This window comes from Typopeltis vanoorti, chromosome 12 (assembly GCF_054136105.1).
Source record: "Typopeltis vanoorti isolate ZY-2024b chromosome 12, IOZ_Tvanoo_1.0, whole genome shotgun sequence".
NCBI classification, from domain to species: Eukaryota; Metazoa; Arthropoda; class Arachnida; order Uropygi; family Thelyphonidae; genus Typopeltis; species Typopeltis vanoorti.
The window spans coordinates 7,415,007-7,433,803 of NC_143560.1; the positions used below are offsets into that span (position 1 = coordinate 7,415,007).

General features: G+C 35.1%; 1 protein-coding gene across 1 annotated transcript in view; it reads right to left on the reverse strand.

The window, feature by feature from the left end:
- LOC150100563 (cartilage oligomeric matrix protein-like) overlaps nucleotides 1–18,797 on the reverse strand; it is a 276,264-nt gene that overhangs the window by 109,037 nt on the left and 148,430 nt on the right. The window contains exons 9-13 of the mRNA XM_090402123.1: nucleotides 12,806–12,946; nucleotides 11,503–11,580; nucleotides 8,285–8,437; nucleotides 4,077–4,181; nucleotides 2,210–2,317 (exon numbers count right to left, since the gene is read on the reverse strand). Of these exons, the coding sequence (XP_090258249.1) occupies nucleotides 2,210–2,317; nucleotides 4,077–4,181; nucleotides 8,285–8,437; nucleotides 11,503–11,580; nucleotides 12,806–12,946 (585 nt within the window). The remainder of the gene's footprint in view (nucleotides 1–2,209; nucleotides 2,318–4,076; nucleotides 4,182–8,284; nucleotides 8,438–11,502; nucleotides 11,581–12,805; nucleotides 12,947–18,797) is intronic.

The following is an 18,797-nucleotide window of genomic DNA, read 5'->3' on the forward strand; positions in this document are numbered from 1 at the left end:
GTCATTAATCATTTTCTAAATTATAGGTTGTTTTCAACTTATAGTGTATTATTATCGTGAATGAGTAGAAATCAAAGAAGAAAGAAACTCAACAATCCATTTGAAGACCCAGATTATACTTTTTTCAAAAACACAACAGGGGAAACTATTCTAAAGTAGATAAACAGAACTAATGGATGAAGAATAGAAAAAGGTTTCTGCGACTTGAATTGTAAATGGGAGTTTAAGTAGCCGCTATACGTGTTTTAACAGATTTAAATAAGAGTGCTGAAGGAATTACTGATGGCAAATTTGATAAAGAATGACCATGGAAACATTTCTAAAAAATGAAATTAGCAGCAACTGTGTGAGAATGGAAATCATTAATCAAACTAATTGCTTTGTTCGGAACTGAGCCAATGTATTTAAGGAATGCTACCTTTCCAAATGCGAGATCAGTGATTTGAATAGTTAATAGTTATTTAGAAAAGCAATGGCTGAAGCAACAGATAAACCTAATTTTTTTTCCGACCTTCATCAGGCGACTTTTCCAGCGTTTATGCCAAAACTGGAAATTAGAATTAATCCAAAAACAGAAATATCTCCTTGTAAAGTGAGATGGAGATCTTATATTCTTATTGCATTGTTTCGAAGATCTGCATTTAAGATTCTAGAAGTGAATATTCTAAAAGTGTTGAAATTTCCTGCAGTGCAAGGTTTGTTAAATGAGAAAGAATGGATGTTTACAAAAGGAACACTGCACATTGAATGCGCAGTCAATAAAACAGGGTATTAATATGTAGAGTGAAGAGAGAAAAAAATAGAATAGGCCACCATTATGAAACAGCAGCATTAGTTGCAAAGTTCGAGGAGCCATTCACAATCAAATGTAAGAGCAGAGAGAAAGCTGAAAAAAAGAGCTGAAGAAATCAGACGATGGTTCATATGATCGAAATGTATTTAATATAAGTCTTTGCGCTGAAGACCATCAAATGTTTTAGAGTTATCAAAAGCAACAATTGAAATTCTTCAAATTTTTCCATGACATTTATCCAAAACTAGGTATCATAGTCAAGCAAATTTCCTGCCGATCTCTATAGTGAAGAAGCTATGTTGGATATCGCTTTTTAATTAATATTATTTGAGGGATTTATAGAAATCGACTGTTAATGGACCCCTCTGTTATTTCAGACAAACTGAAATGAGAGAAACTGTATCGATTGATGGTACAGGTTTATCGAAATTTAATAGCAACCAGTGGTTGTTTCTTAGAAAGATGCTGAATATTGAACAATTTCCAAAGCTACAGGATAAACAGCATGGAATAGGAGAGTATGAAAAGGTAATACCATGCAGTAGTCATGTCTGAAGCACAAAGCTTCTTAACAACGGAGGAATTCATCAGCACTAGAAGAATCTTAGACATTTTGGACCATGTGATCTTTTTTTTTTCTTGACAAGAAAAGAGAAGAATTTAATGTTGCTTGTTTGGAACGGTAGGAGGAAATTTACCACGATCGTCTACTGCAAGAAACATTACTGGAAGAAGCCTTGGGTTCTTCTATCGGTAACGAGGCTCAAGAACTATAACAGTGCAATACGCGGTCTCTCTGGCGAACTCGCAGCCTGTTGTTTGGAGAATATGCTGTGCACTCAGCATACATCTTGGAGGACCTCGTTCTCCAAGACGTTTGCTAAGAAGATATTTAGATAAGCCGACTGTACTATATATTTCATTGGATGGAGTATTTGAATATTCCAATGAAGCACAGAAATCACGAAGATAATCCTTGTCGACATCCTTGTGATATCAGACAACGAAAAGTTGTACTCTAGTTGTTCCTGGAGAGAAGAAATCAACACTGGTCTGATTATGATTAAAAAACATTCATATTATGGTCTGATAGGACAAAGAACACCCTATAATTAGACGGATCGTTGGTGAGAAAGAGATGACTATTTCGATAGTGTTTAGGATTTTCTCATATTGTGGGCAGGCAATATCTGTGTAACGCTGCTGCTGATGGTAAATAATAGCTCAACATCTCTGTCTGTTGGAGAAAAATAGTTGCAAAAGGAACTCAAGCTGGAATTTTGTCCTATTTATATACTCCATGTAGGACTGTCCAATACTGTATTGCATTTTAGATTAAACTGCAATTTTTAAGTCAGTCAAAGTCTTCAACACACGCACGCACGCGGAAATGAATTTCCAAAATACTAATCATACCGGATTGTTAACGATCCCATCGTTGTCAGCATCTTCGTCACAAGCATCTCCTACCCCGTCAGAATCGGCATCTTCTTGACCGCTGTTTGGAGTGTCGGGACAATTATCCTGTAAAAGACAATTTTTATCTTGTAACCAGATGTTCTGTTATAACTCTAGACAGAAAAATGGTGTAATAATACGCATAAAGTCTGCTGAGAGATAGGGATGTTAGTTTCTAACTTTACGAAGCGGTCTGAGTGACTTAATCTGATAATTTAAGTACTTGAAAAGATTTTGCATTAAGTTTACGTCTAACATTACCAGAAGAGCAATTCTCTGACCTCAGTGCACAATCATTTGCCAATGAGATTTCTCTTTGTGCAGTTGCCGAAACAGTAGTATTGCAGAACCGGATAATACATTACATGATTGCGTTCTCAAAGAACTGCCGGTCTACATGATGTGGTTTGGCACGTTTGTTTTATGTGTTTTTCAGGCAGTTTGAAAGCACCACACGTGAGTGTCTGCTATAGGGTGTTCTACATTACTCTAACATATAGTTAGGAGTGACTCTTCCTGTATATCCATCAGTACTGGAATTTTATATTGTTAGATTTCTGTAATAGGAGGACTCATGACATTAGCAAACCAATGCCTTTTTTGGCTCTCTCTCACTGAGAAACATATGGATAGCAAGCATATGAAAACTTAATGTCTCCATTTGTTCTGTTAGCATTATTAATTATTCAAACATCAGGGGAAAAAAATAGATTAATTGCAGTATTGCAATGAATGAATTCGGAGCTACGTGTTTGTATTAATTTTTAATTTAATGGAACAAGTCTCTTGTTCCTTGGACAAGCACATCATTCAGCATACGTTTTGAACTAACTTCGCATATATCTTCATCTTTTCTGCATATAACTTTTAAATTTTCTTAAATAATAACGAACAACGGTAGAAGTTATATCTTAGAGGAGGTTTCATCTTCGTTCTTTAGACAGTCTGGTTTTCAATTCCGTCTATTTGAAGTGTTTCCTCCGTGTACTGATTAATACTTCTCTGCCATTCATCTGCCAGCGTTCACTTTGTAAAGGGCCTGAGTTGATTGATTAAAATCATATTTCATTTGTTACCACAATTCCACTGGCAGACGCCAGGAGAACGCAGTTAAGATATCTGATAAATAAGTTTCTCTTAAAGAAACAATTTATTTGATGCAAATGACACTGATTTAATCTGAAACACCGGAAATCTTACATCGCGCCGTTATTATAATCACAGTTGTAAACCATTACAGCAGGAACAAATATTAAGATGATGGATCGAAATCTGCGATCTCCTAGAAAAATGTGCTAATTAAACCATCTCTGAGTTGCAGCTAATAGAGAACTTGTTCGTGCGGAAAGTATTTATCGTCTCGTAAAACAATCCTTTAATACCGTTAGCGAGCTATTTATTCTTGTTTATTCTGATAAGCTAAAATAAGATGACGTCAAAGTGAATATGGCATCTAAACTTAAGCTTCTTTACTTCCGGTAGGGATACTGGTGGTATTAGGAAACCAATGAAGCAGTCTACACTAATAAGATTGGTAAACGTGCAGATTCAGCTTGCTCGACATGGTTTGTGTGTTACTAATGAAGGAACTTATTAGGTAATTGACATATTTCCAGGTTTCAATAGTTAGATCACGTGACTAACAGTTATCACGAATTTTATTTTTATCATGGAAACCATCTTGAAATCACACTGATTTTAAAAATCATTTTAATAATTACTCAGCATCATTTCTATGTAACTGGCAGTGTCCATTGAAATGTTAGTAACACAAGCAGAAGGAATGAGAAACAAATTATTTAAATAGTGATTTCGATCAACTTACCGCTTGACATCGAGGTGCATTACAGTTGAGGCTGTGATCAGGCCATCCGTCAAGATCTCTATCAAAACCGCACACCTTTCCATCACCAGCCCATCCTACCCGACACTATTTCATCAGCAAATTCCATATAATAAAAGATGATATTTTTCGAAATTACTAAACAAATTAATAAATCCATATAGAAAATAATACGATCGAATTGTACAGATATAAAAATTATATAAATTTCTCCATCGTAACAATAGGAAACAGAAAAACTTGGAAACACATTTATTTCAGAGGAAAAAAAAACTAACTCAAAGACTTTTTTTCAGACATGCAATGACCTTTAAAAATTAAAGAAATAAAACGGAATTAATTCAGCTCAACTTTTGTTATAATAATCACATATGTTTAGTTCATAAGAAAATTTCTTATATTACATCAAAAAAGAAAGTAAAAAATAAAAAAAAACTGTCAGTTGAAATTTGATTTACAACTTCCAAACGTCGTTTGTCTACATTGAAACGACCTTGCCATTGACGGGGCATTCCATCAACGATGCTGTGTTTCCTGCCACAACACTGCCCATTTATTTCCTGGTGGAATGCAATGATCATTCTGAAGCTGGTTTGATGGCTTCGCCGATGTGTTTTGAATACGATATCTCGAAGCCATTTCATCCTTGCCGTTTTAAAATCGAGTGTATTATCCAGGTCGCAACGTCGAAGTTCTTTCCCAGACCCAAAATGACCTTGCTATTTTATTTCTTGAAGAACAGGCCGTTTATAGAAACCTGCGACAGTTATTGCCGTTATTCTATGAAAAAAGCAGCATTAATTATCACCATTGATGTTGTGACTGATATAATTAGAAACTATCGGGCAGTCCTGCAAAGGGATTATACGAATAGGTAAAGGGTGTGGATATGATGTAAGGGACTAATTTCTCAGGATACAGGAACGCTTTCAGTAGAGATTTATTGCATGTATTCATCAAGGATGGAAGGTCAAGAGGATCAAGAAATAAAGTAAAAATAGCAAACGCGCACGTGACCAGAATAGTGATGTCTCATCACACTTCATTTGAGTGTGTGTACGCGTTTGTGTGAGTGATGCTTAGACTTGATTTAAGCAATGTCACTGTACTCTTTCATGATCCATGAATACTCTTCTAGAAGAAACTTCATTCATTCAGCAAAATTATTCCAAACTACACGTTTCAAGGTCAAGCAAAGAAGAGCATTATTCTTCGCACTTACTTCAGTGCAGTCACTCTACGTGTATTGTGAAAGGTAGTGCTATAATTTACTAGGATTTCCATTATATGAAAATTTGGAAATTTATGAAAATTTAGAAAAGGACGACGAAGAGAAAAGAAGAGAATACAATTTAGAAACACATATTGCTTTTATTGACTCTGAAAAAGCATTTGACCAAGTTAAAAGATGCACTTTATTTAATATATTAAAAGGAAGACAAATACCAAATAATATTCTAAAAGCTATCATAAGTATATATAAAAATAATCAAATACAAATAAGATTAATACAAATACAAATATCATATACGAGAGAGATAAACCAAGGGGTCCGACAGGGATGTCCCCTCTCAGCAACTTTTTCATATTTATCTAAATGAAATAATAATAAAATTGAATAAAAATTTCCATCAAGGCATTAAACTTTCTCCTACTGTGAACTTAAACACTCTCCTTTTTGCTGACGACCAAATAATAATTACAAATTCTGAAGATAACTTACAGAAAGCTATTTTAGATCTAAATGAGACAGCCAAAGATTACAGTATGATAATAGCAGCAGAAAAATCAAAAACTATGGCCTTTAAAGGACAAGATCCAGCAAGAACTAAGATAGTAACAGATAACAAGATCTTAGAACAGTGAATTCATTTAACTACCTAGGATGTATGATCACATATGAAAATGAAAAAGATATAAACCTAAAAATTGCAAAATATTTAAAAATAACAGGTGTAATTAATTCTATATTTAAACCAAATCTAGTTCAAAAACAAACCAGACTAAAAGTATACAATACATTAGCCCTACCAGTCTTAATGTATGGAAGCGAATAGTCTGGACAATAAAACAAAAAGACAAACAAAGATTAATAACAGCAGAAATGAAGTCTATAAGAAAAACTGCAAAGTATACCCTATTTGATCACAAAAGAAACGAAGAAAGTATGAAAGAATTAAACCAGGAATCAGTAATAAAAAAAATTAAATAATATAAACACAAATGGATGGAACACGTTCAAAGAATGAAAACAGAAAGATTACCAAAAAAAAGCCTTAAAGTGCAAGCCATTAGGAAAACGAAAACCAGGACGTCCTCTTAAACAATTCAACGATGACTTCTAAGGCCGGAACAGGCCACTCAAGGCCTAAATCCTTGAGTGACCTGTTGAAATTTGAAATTTTCATGATGATGATGATGAAAATTTAGAGATAATAATTTCCCGAGGTTCTTCTGTTATTATGAAGTTAACTACAAAGCATTCTGGACACGCAGAATGACTGTATGTTCCTATTTACGAAGATCTTTATTGAACGTTTTTTCATTGCTGTTCGTGATGTGACCAGTTCATGAACAATCTGTGCAAGCATCGGAAGAACAAACACGGTTGCCAAGGAGGAGTGAAGAGAAGAAGAAGAAGAACAGATATAAAAAGACTTCTAATGGGACTATATTGATCAAGTACATATAATAAACAACCATGCTTTACCAACTAGTTTCACCAACTAACGCTGTTGGCATCTTCAGGGTACATAACCGATGTAAGGCACTAAAAAGTAAAAAACCGTTACAAACTATAATCAACCGATACCAATTATATTAAACAAAGAACAGAGCGCGTACAAAACATGCATTGAGCGTGCATAATCTCACTTGTTATTTAGGAACGTTCTATGGTTGGCACTGTAATTCAGTTCTGGTGAGTTAAGAGATCTAATAAGGGTCTTCCAGATCAGTGGAAAGATTAGTCCTTGGTTCCTGTTAAGGTTTTGTGTACAGCGAGAAACTGCTGTGGCTTCTTTAATAAATCGGGAGCAGAAGTCCTCCTCTATATAAGGAATTGTGCTTCTATCCCACTCTATGATATGGTTAGTTCTTGAGAAGTGAAAAGCTAACTCCGTTAACATTTTTTAACATGAACAAGAACAGAGCCACAAAATTAAAGCTTCGTGAATCACGGAGTTTAAAGTATCAATTGTGCGGATCGGTGGGATAGCTACATGGGAGCTTCAGAGTGATACAATCACGCTCTTTAAAGAATATCCTTAAAATTTCCAATTTTAGCAGGAAATTAAGATAGAAGTCCAAATATTATTAGTTCGATATTTGGGTCCTGCTATGTATAGATATACCAGAAAGATTTTAAAAAGTTTTCATTATTCATTTGAATTATTTTTTGTGGTATCTGCCATGTGAAGGCTCGATGTTCCCTATTGGACAGTTATAACCCTTCCGTCCAAAATCAAAGGAATGGATAATGAAAGGGACAAGAGAATCATGATAATAGATATTTTCCCAATAGAAGATTTTATAATGGGATTCATTTAGGATGTTTCCGGCTGAGGGAAATCTGTGATATAATGCTGCATCTAATGAACAGTATATTAATGTCTTTAAAGGGTATCACTGCTTAATATCTGATTAGTTAAAAATAGAATATAGGGAGAAAACACCACCGCCTTAGTCTTACCAACCCCACTCGGCCAGAGTAGGTTCGCTGATTACAGAATTGTAAGCAATCTTCAGCACTGCTGGATCTTAAAAAAGTTTATTCAAGTTTACAATGAAAACTTCGTAACGCGCTACTTTCAAATCTAGAAGTCTGATTTATTACTGGAATGTGTTAAAGAAGATGTTGAAACCTCTCGGTGAGTCTGCATTACGTGATGAGATACGAAGAACGCCAGAGAGTTAGAAAGTAACTTGAACATTTTTTTGTTCTTCGTTTAATCTTCTTTTTTTCTGAAGAGATGGTGCCACTGCACGTGACTCTATGGGGCGTATCTAGCATCGTCTTTATGAGTTATACTCTCTCTCTCTCTCGCACACGCACACATTCAAGCAATGTTCCCGTTTACGATATCGTATACACTCAGCACATTATGTCGGTCGTCTGCGTTGTCTGCAACAGAAAATGGCCGAGTTAAAGGTTGTTTTTATCACGTACTTTGAAAAGCATCAACACTTACCCGACACTGGTAGGAAGTCAGTCCACGACGAAGCTCACATTCGGCATTTCCGTCGCACAGCGTGTTGTCTGGACACTTGCCAGGATGAGGATGACATCCGTAACTCTGGTTACCCACGAAGCCTTCCATACACTCTCCACAGATAAACGAGCCCTGTTATGTGCAAAGACAAAGAGAATCACTCTGGAGTGGCTGTTTCGAAAACTTGCTGTCACTTATTTGGTTCTAAACAAGTTGACAGGAACTTATTTGGTTCTAAACAAGTTGACAGGAACTTAGATTTGCGCTGCCACTCACTACATTACAGAAATGTTAACTTAATATGTATTTTAACTACAATGCATGTCTTGTAATCCTATAAATCATGCAAAATTCACTTATCTTAGAAAATCGTATGCGTTTCTGTGTAATGAAGATGATGAAGCAGTGCAGCACATTTTTTTTTCACTAGGCACCATATTTTATCGGAATCTAGTTAAATTTAATCATTACCGATGAATCTAGTTTCTCAAGTTATAGCTAGAACAAGCACTACGAGGCAACACGCAGTTCTTGCCATGACAGTGACCGATTAGTCTGGCTATGCGGTTCACCAATGACACTTTAGGCGGAAAAGTATTAATGACTTTCATTTTGGTTAATCTCAAAAGGTTGGCGATGGCTGAACCTTCCAGATCAACGATCCAGCCAGTAAGTCCAATCTACATGAAGTTCCTTTTCAGGTATAAACATTCGTAGCAGCACACACACATTGTAAAGTATGACTTTCTAGCTATTAAAGCAAAATTTTATTTAAGACGTTATACAGTAGAAAGCGATAAATGTAAAAAAGTAAATTTAAAATTTAATATCATTAAACAATTAGCTCAACTCAATGCTTAACATATGTATGCATTCAATATTTTTAAATAACAATTCACGATGAAGAGAAAGCCGCTTCAATAAAAATTAAAACGAAAAATTAGAAATAAGTTTGATATCCTAAAATCATTCATCTTTTCAAGATATTATTATCAACGGATCTGAACTGCGCTCGATGGGAACAATAGCAAACTATGGAGTGCTTTCATTTATCTGAAGCGATCCATTTATAAATCACTTAATGGAAGTGGAAACTATTGTGCCGAAGTCTACCATCTGTATCTATAATTCAGCCAAAAATTCATTAATTTAATTTTTTGCAGGCAAAGATATCAATAACCGACGAAGTACAGCAGCAGCCATTTCGTTTTCTTTTTCTTTGTTTTTTACAAAATTCTTTGTCTGTTTTGTGAGCGTTTGTAAATACCTTAAAGAAAATAATTGATGTTCCAACTATGCTACTTAAAGGTAGAAAAAAAGGTTCAGTATTTATGGTCGCATCTAATGAGTTCCTGTTTCTATTAATATCGCCTTTAAAAACCGTATAAACTGTTTAGTAAAATGTAATTATCCTGCAAGCCAAAATGATTAAAATAAAATAAATAAAATTCGGATTTTAGTATTCAAAATAAAACACAGAAGATGCTTAAAAATTTATATGCTTTAGCGTGTAGCCAAGTAAATCTAGTAGTGTGTGAACTCTGATAGAACAAAATATGTAATAGTAATTTGCAAACGTACACCCTCTGTCCAAAAAGAAACCGAACTTTTCGAAAATAGAAGAAACTAGTGACGCCACCTGTTGTATCTTTTTGTTGTCGAAAGCGACAACCTTCATTAGTGTTATGTCAACTGTATATGACATTTGTTTCATTAGAAGCCGAGTTATAATGCCAAGAGTGACAGTGTGTTTTGACGAACGTTCTGAAAATCAGTTTCAAACATAGAGCTGCGATTGACTTTTGTGTTAAACTTGGTAAAAGTTTTACCGAAACGCATCAAATACTTCAAAAAGCATACGGTAATGGATGCTTGTCCCGTACTCAAGTTTTACGAGTGGTTTAAGCGATTTCGAAGTGGTCGTGTGATGCTTGAGGACGACGAAAATCCGGGCCGTCCAAAAACTGGACTGAGCGAAGTTAAAATCCAAAGAGTGAGTGATTTCTTGAAATAAAATCCGAAATCGTCTGTGAGATTGATTGAAGATTAATTAGGGATTCCAAAATCAACTGTGCACAACATTTTGACCGAGAATTTGGGCCTTTGTAAATTGAATTCGCGATTTGTTCCCCACAAGTTGACCGCCGACCGAAAAATGTATCGAATTGAACACTGCAAGAACCTCATTAAAACCGCTATAAGGACTCAAATTTTCTTGAAACGATCGTTACTGGTGACGAAACGTGGTGTTTTGAGTATGAGCCCGAAACAAAGCGCCAGAGTGCTGAGTGGAGACCACCAGAAGAGGGGCATCCGAAAAAAAGTCGCTTGGAGAAGTCAAAAGACAAGACAATGCTGATTTGTTTCTACGATTCCAAGCGCATTATCCACAAAGAATTCGTTCCGCCTGGCCAAACGATCAATGATGAGTTTTATCTCGAAGTTTTGAAACGATTGATAGCGAGAATTCGTGGCGTACGGCATGAATATCGTGACGACCGACCGTTCTTCAAAACACACTGTCACTCTTGGCATTATAACAGCTTCTTCTAATGAAACAAATGTTATAAACAGTTGACACAACACTAATGAAGGTTGCCGCTCTCGACTACAAAAAAAGATATAACTGGTGGCAACACTAGAAATAAGTAATTTCATAAATGATCATTTGTAATATATTTAATTTAGTAATATTTTAGTTTAAATAGCCTGCTACTACACAGAAAACAGTGGCAGCTTTGCTATAGCGTAACAAAATTGATTGTCATGCAGCTGTTATTATGCACTTATATTTCACTCGTATCGTGTACTGCTGTCATGTATCTGCTCATGTAGCCAGATGTGTTATTCATACGTTGCATGTTTTCTTGAAACAGTAAAAATACATAAAAATTAAAACTAAAATTTCAAATAAAACGGAAACTAGTTCCACTCTTTCTTAAGTTGCAGTTTTTTTTTAACTAATTATGCATACTGGATAAAATTCTACGAAACGAACGCTGGTCCGAGGGTAAATATTAGTGACCACTCTCTAAAGTAAATGCTTACCCAATTATTTGTTAGTTATTTTTACAAACAAATAAACAATTCGATGTGTCAGATATTCATATTACTTTCCAAGTTCGAACATGCATTTCATCCCTAAATAGCAAATACTGAAAACATAAAAGGTACTTTGATCAGCTTAGACAGCTTACCAGAGTGTTGAAACACTCCGAATTCTCCAAGCATCCTCCATTTCGGCCATCGTCACACTCATTAACATCCAGACACAGCTAAAAAAAAAAAAAAAACGAACAGGAATAGAATGACACCATTTTGATATTTAAATAAAAAATTTAATACACATCATATATTTAAAGAAAGTTGTAATAAACAAAAAAATATATACATTTGTTGACAAAATGTTTCAAAAAAAAAAATATCCCACTGGATTCACATGGTTAACGACAAGGATTTGAACGTCCGTTAAAATATGCCAACCACTACAAAGAGCATTCCACTGGGTAAACTTGAACCAAGCACAAAGAAGTGTTTGCTCAGCAAATGTATGGAACTTCTGAATATGCCCTTCGAGAAAACTTCTTCGTTTTGATACATCAAGAAAAGAAAATGGAAGTCTAAATCTTCCATCTTCCACTCCCCACTTCCTTGATATGAATGTGTGACTGTGCCATTAAATTCATTTGATGACAAATGTGATCGCTGTTTTTAATATTCTAATATGGTACACTTCCATAAAATTTTGAGTGCAAATTAATATAATTCAAGAATCTGCTGCAATTTTAATCTGCTTTCAACCGCTATTTTTACATACTTGATGGTAACCTTTGGTTATCATGAGTAGTGGAAAAAAAGCGGTCGATAGCAATGAAAATTTTAAAATACTAGATTATAAAGCTATCTTTATTAATACTAAAATGTGTTATATTTTCATAGATACTATTTAATGAGTTAGTTTTAAAGATCTCCTGAAAATCCTTTTGGTCTAAAATGACAAAAACCTTTTAGGGGGATATATCAAGTCCGGCGGAACGAATTCAGTCAGTCTTATTCCAAGGTGAGAAGACTTCTTTCAACAAATACAAACACAATGTAGATAAAAGGCAACATAGTAGCACATTTTAGGGTCTCAAGTTGTATCTGTGCTGATTTTATACCGCCCAACTTAAGAAAAGAATAGTTTTGAGATACCCAAACATCTGGATTCAACCCCATTAGTTATTATAAGCATACGAATGAATTAATAGGGTTGAATCTGATTTTTTTAATTAAAGCTTACTAACTATTCAAAATGTGCAAAAAGAGATCCATATTTATACTGAATCGTAAATAGTATAATTCTACGCTTATGAATCCTCAGAACTTCTTATAATTTTTCATTTTCATAGATGACTTCAATGCCTCTTTTATTAAGGACTCAATTGATGATCCTCCAAATGAGACCTTTAGTGAAAGGGAAGTAAAAAAATTAAAAATATGTTTTGATATTCATCTCACCTGTTTAGTTCCTCGAGCAAACTCCAAACCTACTCCTTGGATATCTCTTCCTGTATAACCAACTGGACACGCTCCACAACGGAATCCTGGAGCAGTATTCACACAGGATGTGGCAGGATGACATGGCTCTGCAAGACGACACTGAAAAATGATGTTCATGATTAGTTAGCGCCTATAATTATGGTTCTTAAACATTTTTGTCTCGTGTGTTTCTGATGATCCTCTGAAATCCCCAAAACCTTTTATCTTTCCCATATTTCTTTATGGGGTGCTTAAGGGTCAAAGCTGTATAACTGAGAGGAGACCTCCGCATAGCCTTTAAAGGAATGCGGAGAACCGACCAGGGCTTCTGACCTAATGTCCAATCCTCACCTTCTCGTGGTGCACCCTGTTGGGTATCTACTTTGATACTGAACGAACGAGGATGGGCTGGCAATTTGGGATTTAGCCGACCAAATTGTATTCTTATTGGTTAAACCAAAATAAAAAATGATGGTACAACATGACAAAATTTCATGCCGGCTGGGGCGTCGCCCGGTTAAACAAGGCCCCCGTTGTTTTCGCCAGGGAACCAGGGCGAACAGCGAAAAGTCAGCTACTGGAACAAATCTGAAAATAAACCCCAACTCAACATCACCAGAGTTAAAGATCGGTACTATCAACGTAAGAAGCCTGAATGGCAAAGAAATGGAGCTAGCTGAGGAATTAGATAAGTACCAGATTGACATAATAGGGGTGACTGAAACAAAAAAGACCAAAACTGGTGAGATCTTTCTGAGCAATAAATACAAAATGTTATATTCAGGCAATGACAATCAAGGAAAAGAAGGAGTAGCCATAGTATTCAACACAAAATACGAGGCTAATCTTCTTGAATGGCAGTCAGTCTCAAGTAGAGTAATGTGGGCAAATATGAGAATGGGGAACTGGACAATGAGACTTATTTGTGCCTATGGTCCCACAGAAGGTTCTACTAAGGTAGAAGTGGAGGAATTTTTTGAGGCTTTAGAAAAAGCAACTGACACAATGAAAAAGGAAAAGTTGGTCCTTGTTGGGGATCTAAATAGTAGAGTAGGAAATGATTGTGAGACATAGAAAAATATTTTGGGAAAATTTGGAAAAAGAGCAAAGCTAATAATAATGGCAAATATCTGTTGGATTTCTGCTCAGGACATGGACTGGTTATTACTAACACCATGTTCCAACATAAAAATGTGCACAAATTCACATGGACAGAAGAGGCTAGGAATAAGAAAAGTCTCATTGACTATGTTATTGTTGATAGTGATGTTTTCTCCCTGGTGCAGGACACCAGAGTGTACAGAGGATTTGAAATTGGAAGTGATCACTATTTACTCTTGAGCAGGATAAAATTGAATTTCATATTGAAAAGAATAACATGTAAGAAAGTTTTAAAGCGAATAAAAGTTGAGCAACTCTCAGATGTGAACTGTACACTAAAATACAGAAATATAATTGAAAAGAAAATGAAAGAGTTTGAGAACAGGAATCAAACCTTGGAGATTCAGTGGCACACTCTGAAGGAAACATTGATTGATTCTGCCAGAGAGGTATGTGGTGAGGTTGTGTGCAAGGATAAAAAAATCAGAACTCCCTGGTGGACACAGGAAGTTAAAGAGGCAGTGAAGGAAAAGAAGAAAGCATATCAAAAGTTCCTGGCAAATAAGTCAGTCTGTGCTCTTAGAGAATATAGAGACAAATGCAAGAATGCTAAACACTGTGTAAAACCAGCTAAACAAAAGTCATGGGAGGACTTTGGCAAGAATATAGAAAATAAATATCAAGAAGGTGGCAAAATATTCTGGAGGTTGTTGAAGAAGCTTAGGAATGGAGGAAAGAGTGCTGTAAAAGGAATTAGAGATGATAAAGGTGAAATGAAAACAGGAGAAAAAGATATCCTGGAAGTATGGAGTAATTACTTTGAAAAACTGCTAAATGAAATAAGCAGTGATGACAGCACAGTGATGAAAAACACTGACCAGGCATGCAGTCAGGAATACATATCCATACTTGAAGTAGAAAAAGCTATCAAAGGCTTGAAATGTGGAAAGGCAGCAGGAGTAGATGATATTCGACCAGAAATGCTGAAGTATGGTGGTATAAGAGTCTTACAGTGGCTGCACCGCATAGTTCAGAAAGCCTGTACAGAGGGACGAATTCCCGATGATTGGAGCAGAGCTCTCATAGTACCCATACATAAAAAGGGAAATAAAACTGAATGTGAGAATTACAGAGGTATTTCCCTACTGAGTGTTCCTGGCAAGATCTATGCAAGTATACTTGAGAAACGGTTGAGAAGAATTGTGGAAGAAAAGCTTGGTGAAGAACAAGCTGGATTCAGGCCAAATACAGGCTGTCAGGATCAGATCTTCACTTTACGACAAATAGTCGAGAAAGCATGGGAATATAACAAAGATCTGTATTTAAGTTTTGTCGATTTGGAAAAGGCATATGACAAGGTGCCAAGAGAGAAGCTATTCAATACGCTGCAGTTATATGGTATCAATGGGGAATTATATCAAGCAATACTTAGTCTTTATTTGAGTTGTGAGTTCAGCAGTTAGAATTGAAGGAAGTACAGGAAGATGGTTTAATGTTAAATCTGGTGTGAGACAAGGATGTACATTATTCCCTGTGTTATTCATTATCTATATGGATCACATTATGAAGGAATGTGGTATTAAACCTGATATCAAAATTGGAGATGTTAATGTCAGCTCTTTGCTTTATGCGGATGATGTTATACTTCTAAATAAATCTGCTACAAGTCTGCAAGATTCTCTGACTAAATTGAATAGCTGTTGTAATAGATATGGTATGAAGGTCAGCAATAAAAAGACAAAGACAATGAAAATAGGCAGAATCATTGAAAATGTCAACTGTGTTGTGAATGGAGAACCTGTGGAACAAGTAAAACATTTCAGCTACTTAGGCACAACTTTTACTGAAGATGGTAAACTAAATATAGAAATAGACAACAGAATCAGCAAAGCTGGTATCGTGGGAAGTCAATTGAATAAATTCATATGGAATAAGAAAGAAATTAGTCGGAACACTAAATTAGCTGTATACAAGACTGTGTTCAAACCAGTTTTAACTTATGGATCTGAGAGCTGGGTCAGAAGTAAAACACTTGACCAAAGACTAGAGACCGCAGATATGAGAGTCCTGAGAAAGATTAGAGGCGTGAACAGATGGTATCAATGGCAATATCATATTAAAAACGAGGATATTAGGAAAGAACTTGACATTGTCAGCATCCAGGAATGCGTTAGCAGAGCTAATCTCAGATGGTATGGTCACTTAAATAGAATGGGTGAGGAAAGATTAGCAAAACAAGTGTTCTCTTCCAGGTTGGCAGGAAAACGACCCAGAGGAAGACCAAGATATAGGTGGATTGATACGGTACAAAGTGCCTTAGACGATAGAAATATAAGATCTGATAATGTTGAAGTCTTGACAAGTAACAGACTGATTTGGAGGAAAATTGTAGATAGGAAGTTAGTAATGATGTAATTTTTGTCATGTAGTACTATCATATCCTGTTCACCCCTTGAGGGTACATGGCAGGAATTTGATGATGATGATGATGATATTTCTTTATTTTAAGGATTATCAAAAGAAATAAAAATAAAAAAAGAAATATTTTGAAGTATATATTTAAAAGAGAACTATGTCTATTGTCACAGTGAATTAGAAATATATTATAATATTTCTAATTATAAAATAAAATATAAAATACATATGCATTGCAAATTATCGCAAAAAAGTGCATGTAAAACATAATATATATATATATATATATATATATATATATATATATCATAATAATATACTTAACAGGTACTTGTAAGAAATAATTCTGTAATAAGGAAAATATTGAGTCTTAAGATTATAATTAAGATAATAAAAAGGATAATGATATGTACTTATAAATCAAAATAAAAAAAAAGATTTATTAATTCAAGTTGTCACTTCATTTTTAGTTGATCATATCTTGGTCTTATCCTTGTGAGCCCGAAGACTATACTGCAAATAGTAATAATCCATTAAATCACAGCCAGTATGTTTGCGGGAGTAAGTCAAATTCAGAAACTCCTGAACAATTATCAGTTGTGATAAAGAAAATCGGGATGATGATCCACATCAAGGATGGATTTGAATAAAGAAGAAGACTTTTGATGCAGTTGACAAACTGTCATCATTAACAACGTTTCTGCTAATAATGATCTCACAGACAAAAAAGTTGGAAACTGAAATTACCGTGGTTGGATTGGGGAGCCGGTAATCAAGGATCCCGTCTAGAGAACAAATATGATACGTTTTCAAGTCACAACCTGTCTACAATAAACAGGATAATGGCATACGTTTGCACAAATAAATTCACGGACATCATGTCGTTGTAGGAGTTGAACCCATTTACTGTTATTTGGAGAGAAGGTACTCACTCGGACAGCCAGGTCAATAATTGCAAAGAAAAGACGTTTGCTGAATTTTACCGAGTGGTGTTCAATTTCGTAATATCTTGCAACACGAATAATTGCTGAATCAAAGTATATGCCTTAGTTTCGTTTACATTTCTTTACAATGGTCAGGGATAATTCTCCTCTTCGGTGACTGCTTTCATGAAATAGCAATTTATAAAATGATGTACCAACGACCTGTCTATCCTAGTACAATGATTAATAAGAACCAATTGCTTACTGCATATGAAAACTTTACGTGTCTATTAAAAAAAGATGTCCGTCTGTTTTCACACCATTCTTCAAAGTGCAAGTGTGCTATTAGTACGCTATTAGTATTCACCCTAACCTGTTTGTCTATGTTGAAAAAATAGTATAACTTGAGGTGTGTTTGTGTGCATTATATAAGAAAATATTTTTTTTTATAATTCTACTATTTACTAAACGTTTGCATAAATATATATGCGTATAATTTAAAGATGAATATAAGGATGTTATTATTAATAACCATTCTCAAGAAGATCAAAGAATTTTTTCTGCAAAAAAATTTCTTCCGATGCAGACAAACCAGCCGGAGAACGCCCAGTAGATGAACGCAACACACACCAGCAGTGGCGGCTTGTACATAAAGCACTGCGACACTGCAGCATCCCCAAGGAAAAAAAAACGAAAAAATTACATTTTGTTTGTGTTTATAAATAATAACAACGCTTACAACATTATATAAATGCAATACAACATGTTAAAGGTTACAGCTTATGTTTCGACATTGATTGAATAATTAATAATCGGAATTGTTCGATTAACGCTTTAGATTACGAAACAAATGCACTGCGATCTAACGCAGTGTCGGAATTATCACGTTCGGTCAGTTGCGGCTAGACTCGCCGATATGCGTTTGCACTTGTCACTGCATGTAACAAGTGAATCTGACACTGTTCGTTGAGCAGTGTCACTACAGATAAATTGTATGCTTGCGCGCGTTATTTCTGTGAGATACGAAACTTTTATTATTGGTATGTGTTCGTAGTGAGGGTGAAATATTTTTATTGAAGCAATTTTTGTAATATGTAAATTTACTTATTAATAAATTGGTTACCGATTAGGAAAAAAGAATTACTTTTTCTTATTTTCTATATGCAACATCCCCACTTAAAAATTTTCACCGGTCGCCACTGCACGCCAGTGTATATTACGGCACAGTTGCTATCCGAATCCAACTAATGAAAAAGAATAAGCGACTTTAAAAAAAAAAAAAAAACAGAACGAAATCCAGCAATGAAGAACAGAAAGAGCTCAGATAGGGGGAAAAAGTCACAATGGTCAAAAAAACTCTCAGGGGGAATCGATTCCAGTTTGTTACTGGATGCTGGCAAAATTGCTGCTACCCTACCCTCACTGTCTCCACATTCAGACATAAAAAGGTTTTGGTCAGCTGTATTAAGATGAACAGCATGGAATCCAACTTATAAACATATCTTAATATACGATACTTCGTTCCAAATTAA